This window comes from Equus caballus, chromosome 5, assembly GCF_041296265.1.
Source record: "Equus caballus isolate H_3958 breed thoroughbred chromosome 5, TB-T2T, whole genome shotgun sequence".
NCBI lineage: Eukaryota > Metazoa > Chordata > Mammalia > Perissodactyla > Equidae > Equus > Equus caballus.
The window spans coordinates 103,997,247-104,013,314 of record NC_091688.1 but is presented as its reverse complement, the minus strand read 5'-3'; the positions used below and the strand labels follow the sequence as shown (position 1 = coordinate 104,013,314).

Sequence of the window (16,068 nt, the reverse complement as noted above, 5' to 3'; positions counted from 1 at the left end):
AGGCAGAGGTTTGGTGTCCATCTCTTGAGCTGCCTCCTGGCTCTCCTAAGGCCATTAGATGGGTGAAGGCCTCTGTGCCTTCAGGTTCGGTGTAGTAGTTGTGCTGATAAAGCAGTGGTCAGCGTAAGTCGTTGGGAATTAGATGTTGACAACAGACAGGGGCATCTGAGGTCAACATGAACAACCACACGTACAGCATCTGGGGTCCTCTCTAAGCTGCTTACGGACTGGATTTTAAAAACAAAAGTGCAGAATTTCCTTATTTCCAGAGTTTCTCCCAAACAGATTGTGACTATGAATGAACATTATTGAAACTAAACTTTCTGTTCTTGAGTTTGATTCTTTAAAGAAAGAACCAGAAACCAGTTCAATCTCTGAAAGCTTGAATTGCATCACTTAACTCCTGCAGCAGACAAGCTGAAGTGTGATGTCCCTGCCGTGTTTCCCAGGGATGGTTTTAACAGGATAGGGAATGTTTTAATAAGTCCTCTGACAAAGTAAAGCACAAACACTGACTTGTCACAGTTTTCCTTTTTAAAAGTCCTGTGTGTTGTTCCATTGTCACTGGAATAATTATAGTTTATGGTGATCTCTGCCTTCTTCCTCCTTCTCATTAAGACTGTAGCTCCTGGGGCCACCCCGTGGCCGAGTGGTGAAATTCGCACACTCCGCTTCAGTGGCCCGGGGTTCGCTGGTTTGGATCCTGGGTGTGGAAATGGCACCGCTCATCAGGCCATACTGAGGTGGAGTCTCACGTAGCACAGCCATAAGGACCTACAACCAGAATATACACCTAAGTACTGGGGCTTTGGGGAGAAGAAAAAAAAAAAAGAAGAAGATTGGCAACAGATGTTAGCTCAGAGCCAATCTTCCTCACCAAACAAAGAAAGCATACATAAAAAAAAAAATGCCCTAGATAATTACTATCAGTATTGTAAAGCAGTAGAAAAAGAAAAAAATATTGTAGCTCCTTTGACTCCTAAAAAATAGCCCCTTTAAGAATCTTTCTCAAGGAAAGAACAGTGCTGTGCTTTCTTCTCATTCCTGTAGGATTTGTTTCACAGTTATCAGTGTAAAGTTCTTAGAGTGTTTGGTAAATCTCATAATTTAGGATGGAGGGAGAGTTGAAATTATGATTCTTTTTCCCTGTATCTTATTTTCATTTCCTATAACATCAGGTTGCAGCAAAAATTACCAAAACTAAACCTTGATTTGTTATAGGAGATCCCAAGAATTATTTTTTAGTTTTTTCATATCATTTGATCTAATTTTGGTATTGATCTTTCTTGAAAGGATCAGGGGAAAATAGAAATTTTCAAAGTGTTTATACCATTGGAAATAACCACTTATTTGCCTGTTTTCCAACAGGATGTCTTACCGTTTTCTCGGGGTGAGTGTAGGCTAGTGGAAAACCTCATAACCTAGGGTGGATTTGCTAAAAATAATGGAAACATCTGGAATTCTAGAGAGTAATTAGTGGACAGTAGGCATCTTTAATGCATAATTTCAAGCATTGACAGTAGTCTTATATTTGCACAGCATGCTAGTTTGCTATTGCTGCATGATAAATTACCGCAAATTCAGCACCTTAAAACAACGTGCATTATCTTCTCACAGTTTCCATGGGTTGGGAGTCTGGGCACAGCTTAGATGGTCCCTCTGCTCCAGGTCTCACAAGGCTGCAATCAGAATTTCATCCAGGCTGCACTCCTTCTGGAGCTCTGGATCCTCTTGCAAACTTTCATGATTGTTATCAGAATTCAGTTCCTTGTAGCTTTAAGACTAAGGTCCCAACTTTCTTAAAGTTGTCTGTCAGCCATGGCCCCGCTTAGCCCCTAAGGGTCCCTGCAATTTCTTGCCATGTAGCCCTTTTACAACATGGCAGCTTACTTCTCCAAAGCCAGCAGGAGATGCTGTCTGACATCTAGGCCCTCCTTCAAAGGGTTCACCTGGTTAGGTCAGGCCTACCCAGGATAATAGCCCTTTACTTAACTCAAAGTCACCTGATTAGGGACCTTAATTATGTCTTTAAAAAATCTCTTCACCTTCACAATATAACAACCTAATCGTAAGAATGGCATGTGTCCTAGTCACAGGTACTGCCCACATGCAAGAGGAAGGGATTATACAAAGTGTACCCCAGCGGCCAGGAACCTTGGGCCACCTTAGAATTCTAACTACCACGGATATGAATGATGAATCTAACAGAATCTTTGGGAACGCAGTCAGCCCTCATATCCGTGGGTTCCACATCTGCAGGTTCAACCAACTGCAGATCAAAAGGCCTGCAATGGCTCTATCTGTACTGAGCACGGACAGACGTTTTCCTTGTCGTTATTCCCTAAACAGTACTGCATAGCGACTGTGCACACAGTGTTTGCGTTGTATCGGGTGTCATAGTGACTTAAAGCAGACAGGAGGGCGCGCAGGTTATCTGCAGACCCTGCGCCATTTCACGTAAGGGACTTGAGCACCTTGGAGTGTGGTATCCATGGGGGTCCTGGAACCAGCCCCCGCAGATGCGGAGGGATGACTGTATTGTGTTTGGCCTGTGCTTTCAAGGTTTCCCTGATGGCTTCTCACTCACAGCTGCCTCTGGGATCAGAGTCACTGAGTGACTTGAATCTCGTGTTTGTTTGCATGTATCCACTGAACACTATCTGAGATGACTCGGGTAGCTTAGAAAAATGGCAAAGTGGAGAAAAATTAAGAAAGCCTGATGGATAGAAAAACCAAGGACAGGCCAAAATGCTTCTTGAAATCCACCTCCTATTCTGTTTACCACCATTAGGGTTCAATCAGTAGGAGGAAGTGTCCATTGAAACAAAACATTATACTGAATTTCTGTTTCTCATTCTATAAAATTATTTATTTTTACATATTGAAAGTTGGTTCCAGAAAAAGGGTTAGCATTACTTTATGTATAATCTTTTTTTAAAAAAGATACTTCTAAAAATATATCGAAATTAAAGTTTTGATTCATTAAGAGAAAGCCATCAGTCATTTATCAGTATGGTAGTTGTGTAGCAGTTGTGCATAGCTAATTGGTAAGTGAAATTTTAACAAGGAGTTTATTTTAAAATAATGTACAGAAACCAAATTTGATTTCAAAAATAAAAGCCAAGATTAATGTTCTCTCACTTTTAACGTAGAACAGTTTACTAGCATTTTGAAATTTTGTCTGGTCAGTTAAGTATACGAAGCAAATTAACTAAAACATACATTATGCATATGGAGAAAATATTAAAGTTTCTAATAAGGAATTGTGCTCAATATGAGTCTTTAAAATTGAAAACACAAAGTAGTTTTGAGATTCATGGCAGTCTTGGGGTTCGTATTACTTGACTGTGATAAATTTAGAAGATTGTACTTAGTTTGGCTTGTTCTTTTTGCACACAGACAGCGCTTCTTTTCTCTTTAACCCTTTCAAAGAGGATGTGAATTTTGCTGGTTTGGAACCCATTTACCAACTTGATCATTCTTGGTGCTTGTTACTGCCTAAATTTTACGTATACTTCCCCTTTGACATGGAAATGGTGGATTTGAGTCATGCAACGTTTTTCCGGCCCTTCAGATGGGCCATGTTGGAAGACTTGTACTTTTCAGAGAAGTGACCACTTCTCCTTGAGTCCAGCGATTTGCTCTAATAAGGTTCGTTCAGATATTGCAATTTCATCACTGCTTCCACGATCTGAAAAAAATTCTGCCATCTTGCAACAAGTTTTGACATTTTCATTTTCTATTCTATTTCTGTTTCATGACACATAATTCAGGCATTTGAGTGAGTTTAAATCAGTGGACTGGTTGGCAGCCTAAAAATGTGTTTGCATAGAAGAGGTTTGAATGAATCGGGAGATGAGTTCACGTTCTGGTAGCTTTTTATTTCTTTCCCTTGTTGTTACAATTTGAAATCTCCTCTTGTATGTAATTACATGGTGATGCATTAGGTTAGGTTACTTGCAGTGAATGTTGATCCAAACTTTCAGTCCATCCTAATGATGTCAGGATGTTGGTGTGGTGACTTTGGTTACTGATTCAGCAAGCAAACAAACACAGCAAAAGTCACTTAGTGACTCTTTTTAATTCAAATCCATGGATATTGATCTGGAACAGATCTAGGTTTGTCAAGATGGTGTGAAATCACATGCCACTTCATATTGTCCTTATGTCTGACTATGCAAATGTGCATACCAATTTGCAATTTGTTTCTTTCTTGGGGTCAAAACCCCCAGTTTTGCTGTGTCCAGGCATCTGTTAGTAAAGCCACAGATAAAGCTGAGACCTGTACACGTGGTTTAAATATCTGCTCAGGCCACTTGGTGAGTTGAGGGCCTTTGTTAGACATCTTGAAAGTAGAGGGCTGAGCAGACATGGTCTCTGTCCTTGTGGAATGTGTAGTCATGCTCGAAGGCTGTGTCGTAGAATCTTGTCAAGGAAATCGGCGACCAGAAATAACAAAGACATATTCAGATATAAACCAGACTAACTAGATTTCTGAACAGATCTGCACCCGTGAAGTGCTTGGCCCGGCGTGGTACTTAGAACTACTCAATAACAGTTACGTGCCAACGTCATGATCGTTTGTGTTACTTGGTTTTCCACTTCACCCAAATAATTCTCTGGTTGTAGGCAGAACATAACACATGTAGACATGTGTAAGTAAAATGAAATTTGTTTCTTTTGACATGAATGCAGACCAATTTTGTGCTACAAACCTAAGACAGCCCAAATTTGTCCAGTGATGTGGAGACTAGGAGTCATTTCCTTTGTTTTTGTATCCAAGTTTCATTGTTTTGACTAGCACCCTACCAAAATAAGAGGTGCCTCCGGTTGGGTAGTTCTGCGTGGTTGCCGAGAACATTACCAGTCCAGTAATTATAAGGGACTATTTTCCCATTATTTTCTTGCCAAAGCATTTCCTGTACTGGAAATGCTATGAAAATCTTAGACTATAGTAAAAATACCATTTTTAAAAGCAAGGTTTTACTGTATTTCCTTAACATAAAAAGTAATATGTCTTCATCATAGAAAAAACAAGTAGGAAGAGGCAGTGAAAATCACCCAAATCCAACACACAGAGAGAACTCCTGTTATAATCTGTCTGTTTCCTTCCAGTCCTTTCTCTGTGCATAGAAATATATTTTGAAATAGCATCAGAGTGTAGCATCCTATTTTGTAATTGCTTTCTGTTTCTTTATTCCATGTCATTAAGTATCTTTCCATGTCATTATTCTTTTACAGTGTTATTTGCGTTGGTTACACCATATTTATTTAACAGTTCTCAATTGTTAGGTATTTAAGTTTTTTTTTTTTTACTTTTATCTTTGCTATTTTTTCTGTGATAAATAATTCATTGGATGAGCAACTGAGTTACCATTGTTGAGGGTTTTTTTAAATGTTAAAATAGCTAAATTATTTAAAATGTGGAGAATGTGCCTTGGTGCTGAAGTGAGGTGACTGGCAAGGTGAAGTGATGGCCTGTGCGCTCTTCACATGCTCCTGAAGCCTCCTTTGTGAAGCGTCCCAGAGCCCACAGGTACACACAGCGTTCAGGAAAACTGGAAAGTGGCGGGCTCTAATCTTAGTAGAATAAGTTGAAATCAATTAGAGACTGATATCAGGAGACAGTTCTGTCACCTCTTTCTTCCTGTGCCAAATTCAAACGAACTCAAAACAAATTTTCCATCCACAGGTGGATTTCTTTTTTAATCCTTGAAGTTTTATCTTTCAGGTTGCATAAGCCGTTGTTTCACGAATTAAAGTGTGCTTGTCGATCCATCCCTCTTGCCAGGAATGCCGTCTCCGACCACACTGAAGAAGTCGGAGAAGTCTGGGTTCACCAGCCCCTCCCCTTCGCAGACCTCCTCCCTGGCCACGGCATTCACACAGCATCACCGACCTGTCATTACGGGACCCAGAGGTGAGCTGCTCCACAGGCACCTTTGGTGGTGCTTAGATCATGGCCTTGGGACCAGAGTAGCAAAATGAGAGACAATGAGGACTCCCTCAAATGTTCCAGAAGGCAGTGAGTGTTCCAATTCCTTATCCTTGAGGACAGCTGTGGAATTGTAGGGACCAATGAGATCTGGCATCAAATTCTTGATCCTTACCTAAGGCAAAAAAGGGACCAAACTTGTCTCTTTGCCAGTGGGATGTTGCAAAGAGGTGAGAGGTAATTTGAATGAACCCAGAATCAAATCTGTCCTATAAGTTGTAGGAGAAGTGTGTATGTATGTGCGTGCGTGTATGTGTGTGTGGTATGTTTTCATGTAGTCAGTTTTCAAGTAATAGCTCATCATTCTCTCGTGTCTTCTGATTCCCTTTCCTTGAAAGCAGATTTCAATATGTGGCATTTTGTGTCGAGGTTATTTGCATCACGGTGTTGACGAGCAGTCTTCATTCACTCCTTTTGAAGTGGTAGATAGTTTGTCTGGTTTTCATTGCAGTGTTTTCATTATTTTTGTCTGGTGCTTTTACGTTTATTATTAAAATGTGTCCACCAGAAATATGATTTGTATTTCACATTAAAGACAAGCTTTAAACCTCAAGAGAATGTCAGCAAATCACTTAACTTGATCTTATTGAGAGATGAAAATATTTATTAGTTTGTTTATGAAGCTCCCACAGTAGGTGTATGAATAATTGTAACCACGTTTGCTTTCTTCCATCAGATTTTCGTTTAGGTAGGTCTGTGATCTGCTAGCTGGTGTCGTAAAACATCCTGGAAGGTTATGGTCTCTTGTCTACTTTGACATATGCCTGGGGAAACTGGTATTTCTTCCATTAATCTCAATGTTAGTCCCACAAATTTGAATCCCTTTATGAATACTCTCTGCATCTCAGGGAAACATGGCAGTTGAGAGGGCTGCCCGATGCACAGACGCAGAAGTCACATTGAGGAAAATAACTGTTCTGACTATTGTGTAAAGCAGTTGCTATACCCACAATTAAGAAAACTTACTTGCTCTACATTTAAACATCTTGTGGTCATTGACAGAACTTTCTCAAGATCTCATATTGTTTCGTGTGTGTGTGTGTGTGTGTGTGTGTGTGTGTGTGTGGTATAATTGGAGGATTTTTTTTTTTCTAATTTGCAAACCTTGCCTCTGAATTGGATTATATATGGTCCCAGAATGCAGAATGAGTCACTTTAAATGGGATAGTGTTATGATATTGACCTATAGTCAACATTCATTAAGCATCTAAACTGTGGTAGGAAATAAGAGATGTGAAACCCTTTTAGTGAGAAGATTTTTGGTCTCAGGGAGATAAGGCGTGTGGTGTTTCTCGTCTTATATGGTCACGTTAACGTATTCTAAATGCTGAATGAATGTTAAAGGCGGAAGTTTCTGCGTGAGCTCAGAGGAGGGGACTGTGCAGTTTGCTTCATTCATTAAACAAGGCTTTCCTGAGCGGCTGTCGCTGGGAATTCAGTGGTTCCTGCCCTCACAGAGCAGGCAGTCTAGTGCAGGAGAGAGATGCAAGAAAAGGAGCATTTACAAGATGACGTGGAGTGTGCAAAGCATAGATAATGTTGAAGTCGAATCTTAACAGTTGCTTCCATGAGTGGAAGGCATGCCAAGCACAGGAAAGATGCATGGGTTAGCAAGTGATAAGGGTCGAGAGGGACATCATGCTTGTGAGCAGGATGGCTGGGGACCTGGCTCTTTGCCTTTCCGCTTAGCGCCTGGAGTTTTAATGTCCTCACCAGTAAAATGGGGACAGTGCTACTGTTGAACGGACTTTTCCTCCCAGCCTCATCTTCTTTTACAGAAACTACACGGTTTGTGGAAGCTCTTTGAGGAACATAAAACAATGTGCATGCATTATCATTTATTCAGTACATGTTGAGTGCCATCTACACGTCTTGCCTTAAAACCACAGTTCCAAAATTCTTATAATGATTCTAGTGTTTACCCCTGGGTACCATGATTGGAACTTCTTCATGTGAGACAATTAACACATTTGCTAAAATGACTCATACTGGAGTGAACCAGAGCAGACCTCTTTAGCCTACAGCACAATGAGTTTTGATCTCCTATTCATAGTCATGAAAATGTTTAAGAGGGAAAGAGAAAGATGCCTAATTTAAGAATTATGGAATACCAAAGATTCTTTGTTTTCACCAGAATTCGAGATGGTTCCCAGCATCCTTGGTTCTCCTTTCTGGAAAGTCTACACAGGTACCCATTGTTACTGCCCTCTGCCTCCCTTAGTGTCCTGGTGAAGGGAATGGAGTAAGTGAGATGGAACTCTTCAGTGGCATCTTTGTGTTAGGAATAATAATGTTGAGCTAGGCTAACATAAGACATTCTTGGACTAAGATATTTTTTAAATGGTTGGTATTCAGCCTCTTGGTATTTAAGAAATATATGCTACAGGTACTGTATTCTGTTTTATTCTTCTCTGAACCAATTGAAAAGTTAATGCTTGGGATGACATCACATCTGGGACTAGGAGTTGATGTTTTAGGACGATGAGGCCAAATTTGAGCTGGAGAGAGTCTGACTGAGGGAGCTAGTGTGGAATAGATAGGACATTTGTACATAAAAAATTCAACCTTGCATGCTCTTTTTATTTTGAAGAGTTGCCACACCTGAAATGGTAAATTATTAGAAAGTCCAGAAAGATGATCAAACTTGCAAAGGACCTGGAAGAAAGAAAAGGTGTACCCTTATCGGGGTCCTGGGGTATCAGGGTTGGGGGTGTTCACTGCACTCTTGCTCGGAGTCATGTGGTATATTCGCCTCTGGATGGTACCCAGGGTGCAAGATTTCTGCTCCCTTCCTTAAAATTCCTTACACTTTCTCATGGGAATACTATGACTGGGCAGACACTGGTTAGTAAGCAATAAATGTGTACTGTATCCCAGTGCTCAGGCCAGAGGCGGTATTTTTACAGAGCTGCAGCAAAGCAAGGTCACCTGACTGAAAAACCAGTGGCCATGCTTTCGACTTCAGATATAAGCTGCATTTGGAGATTTAGCGGCCACCTCTTACAAAAGGAAATCTCCCACTGAAGATTGCAAAGCAAAGGCAGAAAACATAGGACCTTGAAGGGAGACAGCATCGCATACAGGTTAAGCACGAAAGCTCAGGGGTCATGTGGACCGGTGTTTGAATCCTGTCTCCACCGCTTTTACCAGCTGTGTGAACCTGGCACATTGATTCACTTCTCTGAGCCTTGGGTTTCTCATGTATAGACTGGAGACTGCGGTCTCCACCTCAGGACTGTCTCTAAGGAATGGATGAGGACATGCCTCTGCCGTCCTCCCCATGGTGCCTGGATGTCGAGTGTGTGCTCAGGCCGTGCAAACAATTAAGTCACCTGTTTCCATCCAAACTTTGAAAATCTCCTGCTGCCCGCCTGTCTTTGTGGGTTGGCATTTGACCCGTCCCAAGACCAGCTCCAGGACTGATTTCCACATGAATCTCCTCAGCTCCACCCAGGCTGCCGTCGCCTTACACGCTTCCCTCCTGCTGCCGTTCCTGTCTGTGCACTTCCTCCACCAACCTCGTCCTGCCCTGGTGGTTAGCGCACAGAGCATCCCTCTGCTCATGTGGAGCCTCTGCAAGGGAGGGTCTCTAACAGACGCTTTCTGGCTTCTCCACTGTTTCACACACAGTGGTTTTATGCTCAAATTTTGTTTAAATGAACAAAAAGTACTCAAATTGCACATAATGTACATGGAAGATGTTCATCCCCTCCCTGCAACTGAGCGGTTGTCATTGCTTCAGAAGAACTGGGGGTGGTAAGAGCCGAGTGGTTGATGCAGGACTTCTTAACAGAGAATGACCAAGAGGGAAGAGAGTCATAGCCTTGCATCCAAGGCAACTTGTGCAAGATTCATAAGTAAAGCTGTGCTTTCCCTTAGTCTGTGCTGTTCCAGGCACACCCTGTTTGTCTGACCTCGGCTTTCTCTGTGGCTTTGCCAGATCGCTTAACCTCGTGGCCTGAGTCTGTCGTCTGTGTCATGGGGATAATACTTTGCCACCTGTGCAGTGAAAATTAAGTGAAGTATTTTGCAGTTTCCTTGGGAGCTGGGAAGATACTCAGTTTCAGTGAAGGTGTTTGTGGGTCATTACACATTGTTAGCATTACTGTTTTAAGCTTTAAGCTGAAACACTGGCTTTAAGCTGAAAGATTGGGTTTTCAAAGAGTTTATTTTACCAGAACTTCAGATTTCAACCATAATAATTTAATTATGACAATTTATCTTATTCATGATAATTGAAATAAAAAATCTTTGTTCTTCCCTTTGCCTTTTCAAGAGTTATCAGTTTGGTGATTTAAAGGGTCTGACTCCTTTTGAGAATGATTTGGGGTGATCATCAGTGACATTTTAAAGTTTCTTGAAAGTTTGTCTTCTTGAAACTTTTGTTTCTGACTAAAGTCTTTGCTATTTTGAAAAACAAGATAATGAATGATACTTAATGTAAATGCTCTGCGGCGAGTGAAGCAGCTCTGTGCTTTAGGGATTTAGAATTGGGGAGGCACCTGCCCTGTCCATACTGTGAGGCAGGGGTTGGAGGTCTCTGGCGAGGAAGCATGTACTGAGTTTCACCGAGGACTGTGGAACTTCAGGACGTTCTTGTGCTCCACAGATCCTCTGTTCTAATTTGTTCCCTGTATCTGCCAAGAATGCGTTTGGCTGCAAGTAACAGAAAATCTGACTATTATTCTCATATGAAAACAAGCCTGTGACTCAGGACTGTCATGGGGGTGTCACGATGCCATCAAGGATTGAGATGTCTTCTCTTCACAATGCATCAGTGGGTGGTTTTTATCCTCATGCTGTGGCCTCATGGTCTCAACATAGCTACTGCCCTCCTGCCTTACGTCTGCCTTCCAAGAAGAAAGAAGGGAAAGGCGAGGGCAGAAAGTGCCTGCCAGCTCATTCTGCTGCCCCTGTAGGGTCTCATGCTGCATGGTCAGAACTGGGCCACGTGATGACTCTGCCACAGGAGGGGCTGGAGAGTTGCGTTTTGAGCTGAGCACATTGCTGCTCTGTGTAAAGCTGAGTCTTTATGAACAAGCAGAGGGGAGAAGGGTGCTGGGTAGCGGATAACCACGTATTCCAGTCACTCTCACCTTCACGAATGGAAAGTGTGAGCCGGCCAGAACCAAGACCAGCAGTCGGGTCTCCCCGGCAGGGCTTTTTCACAGTCTCAGGAGGTCTGCCTTTTCCTCCCGCACTGGGGAAATGCACTGCATTTATTTGCACCATTAGTTTGTTTTCACATTTTTTATTAGGCAAAGACATAACAGTCATTGAGATCTTTTGATAAGCGTGACATAGCCGATTTTACCACACCGAGTTTTTATTCACAGCCATAAACAAATCCCTTGACCTTTTTTATTAGCCCATGAATCCCAGCTACTGGTGAACTCAGGGCTTCTGCTGGGTGCAAGGCACTTCAGAAAACCTTTTTTGGGACTGGCCCCATGGCCGGGTGGTTAAGTTCCCATGCTCTGCTTTAGCGGCCTGGGGTTTCGCCAGTTTGGATCCTGGGCGCAGACAGGGCACCGCTCGTCAAGCCATGCTGAGGCAGTGTCCCACATAGCACAACCAGAAGGACCTGTAACTAGAATATGCAACTAGGTACTGGGGGGCTTTGGGGAAAAGAAAAAGAAAAAAAACAGAAGACTGGCAACAGATGTTAGCTCAGGTGCCAATCTTAAAAAAAAAAAATTTGAGGTCAGTTTGGCTTTTTTCAATATTAAAATTAGCTTGCAGACTCCCATTCCCATCTGCGGACCCATTAATTTTTTCCACAGATGCTTACCAGGCACCCACAATGTGCAGGGTGCTCTCCTGGCTGCTGCATAGCATGAACAGAGGAGCCTGGACTCTGGCCTCACAGGGCTCACCTCCTGGTGGACGACAGGGCAAGAAAACCAGCAGTTATCTCACGTGACAGGATACACGAGTGCTGTTGGGGACAAGGGTGTCCCGAGAGGGCCACTGTGGCAGTCAGCACCAGACCGCATGAGACTTAGCCCTGTCCTCAGACACAGTGTTCCTCATCGTAAGTGTGCAAGACAAGCAGCAAACAGCCCTGCTGTTAGATCGCTCGGCCCTGAGGAATGGAGGCGTTCACATGTGAGCGCAAGGCCAAACCTCCGCTACTTTATGGGCCAGAAAAGATGGCTACACGAAGGGAGTATGGAAGTAAAATTGCCCTGATTCTGAAAACCTGTGTAAGACATAGTAAAACAGTAGCCCTGTAAATGGAAGACTCATCTGCAGCTTTGAAAGGATCATGCCAGAGGTCGTCAGAGCGTCTATGCTCTGTGAGCCTCTCTATGTCCTTGGTCCGCAGCCCACACAGGGATCCTGCTCCTGGCGATGACACCTCTGAGGGTCTGCGGTGAACAGTATCTCCCACTTGGGCCAAGAAAAATACACTGCGGATAATTAGGAGAAGTAAGGTCCTCTTCCAGGAAGTCGCGGTCGCCGGGAGAGGCTGGCAGAGCATGTATTCTTAGACGAGCTAGGAGAGGCGGAGGAGGAAGCGACAGCCATTGCTAGACGGCAGGCCCATCAGAGCAGGGACCACATCTTTGTTTCCTTCCCTAGGTCCCTCAGCCTTGTGCCTGGCGTGGGGAAAGCACTCAATAAATGTTTGTTAGATGAATGAATGAGTGCATGGATTTGACTGAGAGCATCACATCCCTCAAGAAAGTTTGGGAATAATAGAGAGTTCATCCCATGCCCCATGTGCAACAATAACGGGATATTCAGCTGCATGTATTTGGCAGCACTGGGGGAGATGCAGAGCATGGTGAAAGTGAGTGCTCAACATATATTTGGTGGTTTTAATTAAGAGCTTCTACCTTAAGAGGCATTAAGAGAAATTCTGGGCTCAAAATGATTTGATCCCTTTTTCTATAGAATATTTGCTATGGTATTATAAATTTTTCTGTCCAAACTTAAGGACCCTCAAGAAGAGGCATTCCCCGGTAGTTTGTCGCTGCCGTAAGCACACACTCCTCCTTTGGCGTAGGCCCCATACCTGAGCAAGGGGTTTGTTTGCTTTCTTGTTTCATATCTGCAGACTTCTCTGCCTCTTAGGAAAGCTTTAACTTAGTCCTAGAACATGATGGTGCTCCTTTCAGGGGAGCTGAATCTAATTTGTCTCTCCTGGCTTATTGCAATTGAATCATCATCAATTGAAAATGAGAAGCAATTAAGTACCTGTTGCTAACAAGGTGCTGAAATGGTCTGCCAGCAGATGCAAGGTGTTTGTTCATTGTTGAGTATGTCGTTGGAGGAAACATCACATTGTCTTTCTACAATAAGCATTACCAGAGTTTATTTTCACATGCAGGACTCATAGACCTGACAGTTACCTCCTTCCAGGAGCATTGAAAGGAGAAACAAGAGGGCTCTGACAATCGGCTGGGTCAGCTCAAGGGCCGGGCCCCAGCCTAATGGGAAACATCGTTGATGGGATTTGAAGGAACTGGATAGTAAGGAGGAAAAGCAGCTTTTTAGCAAAGGCCCTTTAAGTCCCAGTTCAGGAAATTATTAAATTCATTAGCCAGATACTTACAACCAGCTATTACTGCCCAGCCAAAGGAAAAAAACAGTGCCAGCAAATGTTTTAAAACTACAACTAAACAAAAGTCAGGAAGCGTGTAATTAAAACTGAACCTTTATTGTATTGTAAAGAGTTTCCCTGTGACATGGAAAATATTTAAAGGAGAAGTCTGGTTAGCTAATTTGTCTGCAAGTGAACTTCGTGGTGGAGAACCATCCTACATTAACTATAAGGCCACCCACTGAGCCAGCCGCATAAAGGGCCGTGGCTGCTCAGCTTGGTTTGGTGTAACCGTTCAATAATTACTAGATAAATGCATAACTAAAAGCTCTATTACACTAATAATTTGTACTGAGATAGATGTGTGGGACACCCTGCTGGGTTAATTTGTCATCCCTGCAGCAAACTTCCAAAGAGAGCTCTTCTGCAGTGGAATCCTGTTAATTTGTTGTCCCGAGGAGGACAGGTTATGGCCTAAGACCAGTTGGCTCCTTATCTCTTACCCCAGGATAGGTGCCCAAGAGAGGAGGGTGATTAACCACCTAGGGCCCAAATTTAAACTGCTGTTGACAAAAGACACTGCTCTCCCTTGGAATTCCTTGCCCCTTTCTTCCCCCCACCCCGCCCCCCCACATATGCATACATGGTGACAGCACTGATTCTGAGCAAGGTTTCTTAGAAGTCCTCTCATTGGTATGACTTTGGGGATCACTTGTACTATAAATCACATAATCAGACAAATCCCTAGCAGCTCTTTCTGGTTTAGCTTAATACAATGTCGATTCCGTGTTTAGACTCATTCTTTATTTTCCTTTTTTCAGAGTAGAATAAAAAAGTCACTGTTGGACTTGTATCTCTTATGTGGAGTGTTTTCTTCCATCACACACACACCACACGCACGCACAATTGCTGTTTTAAATATGAGGCTCACATTGAAGCTTCAGTGCAGGATTTTCAACCTCCCCTATTGACAGAACCATAAATCATGTTAAAGTTAAGTGAATTACCGTGGCAGGGAGCTGCAGCTCGAACAATGTTTATGTAGGATCAGCTCGTTGTCTGCGTGGGCAGAGGGGGTGGCACTTGAGATGGGACGCACCGTCCTGTTCTGCAGTTGCAGATCCTGGGAGTCACCCATTTCATCCTGCGTCCTTTGTATTGTTGAAGCCAGCACATTTAAGCAACGGCGTGGACTGTTTTTTAAAATGTATATTTGCTCACTAAGTTTACACTTGTCATTTACTATTTCTTCATATTAAATGGTAGTTGCTTTTTTCCCCAAACAATGCCTTTTTCGTAAGTGCAAAACGTACGCAAGGAACGTCAGAGTTGCCACGTTGTATTAAAATAATAAAGGACCTATGAACAAACAGTTCTGAAAGGAAGTAAACCATTGACCTCTGAAGAGTAATTGGACTGGGGCGGCAAATGCAGGGAGCAGCATGGACTTCAGGGCCAGGCAGAGCCGAGTGCAGCCCCGGGCCGGCCATGTGGGGTCTGTCCTTGTGCCAGGCACGCATTCTCCACTGACCTGTTTCCCCACCTGTGCAAAACCTTCTGGCGTTAATAGGAGGAGAGAGAGAAATGACATACGGAAAGGGCGTGGCACGTGGTAAGCAGGTTACTAAATGTTCGCCATCCCTCCCATCCCCTGCCCCCGTGTCACTATTTGCTTTCTTTATATGAGGCTCTCTTGAAAGGGTTCTCTTCCTTCATTCCTCACTCCCCAGCCCCTGTTCTCTTCTGCCTGCTTGTGTGGGTCCAGAAGGAGAGGGTGTTTCTCCTCACTGGGAGAAGCCACATCTGCCTAGAATTTTATATGTGGTCTCAGGGCAGTGACCAGCCCAGTCACCCCGTCCCGTCACACTCTCTGGCTGAAGGAATGGAGGAATCTCCTCAGTGGAGCAGGTGGCCCACTCCCACGGTGAGTGTCCCGTTAGCCGTGGTGGAGACTTGCTGTGGTGTGTCTTCATTCAGGCATGGCTCTTGCTAAAAGCGTAAGCACCTTTGTGTTTACAGGTGTCAATTCAGCAAATAACTATTGAGCCCTTACCATCTGCCAAGCACTGTGCTGGCCCAGTGAACACCCCAGACGGGCCAGGGCTGCCCCTACAGTCTAGCAGAATAGGCAGACGTTGAACAAACGATTATTGTATGATAAGATTACTGAGAGGGGAATTCAAGAAAGGGGTATTACAGCACAAGTATCTAAATGATTGGTGGGGATTTGAATTTATGTGTGTCAGTCTGTGTGGGTCCCTCCTACTGGCATGCAATATGAATTTAGAAAGCGTTGGCATTCCTGTGAGATCTCTCTAGATCTTCTTGAATCCCCAAATTCTTGAACACCGTGGTAAGAGTAGTTGAATTGTTACATATCCAGTAATGAACAGAAGATATGTGCATAAGGACTCCTCCAAGTGAAAGAAACCCAACCAGTTGCTCAACTACCCTCCCACTCCCCCAAAAGAAAGCAGTGGATTCGTGCACGCCCCTGAAGAGTCCAGGAGCATATGGTGTCTCA

General features: G+C 43.3%; 1 protein-coding gene across 25 annotated transcripts in view; it reads left to right on the top strand.

The window, feature by feature from the left end:
* NFIA (nuclear factor I A) overlaps positions 1 to 16,068 on the top strand; it is a 520,959-nt gene that overhangs the window by 443,850 nt on the left and 61,041 nt on the right. For 17 of the 25 annotated variants that reach the window (XR_011438921.1, XR_011438924.1, XR_011438925.1 and 14 more), the window contains one exon: positions 5,792 to 5,920. The exons of the other annotated variants lie outside the window; for them this stretch is intronic. Coding sequence is in view for 11 of the 17 variants with exons in the window: in XM_070267567.1 (XP_070123668.1) it covers positions 5,792 to 5,920 (129 nt within the window). In the remaining 6 variants the exon portion in view is untranslated. The remainder of the gene's footprint in view (positions 1 to 5,791; positions 5,921 to 16,068) is intronic. 25 annotated transcript variants of the gene reach the window in all.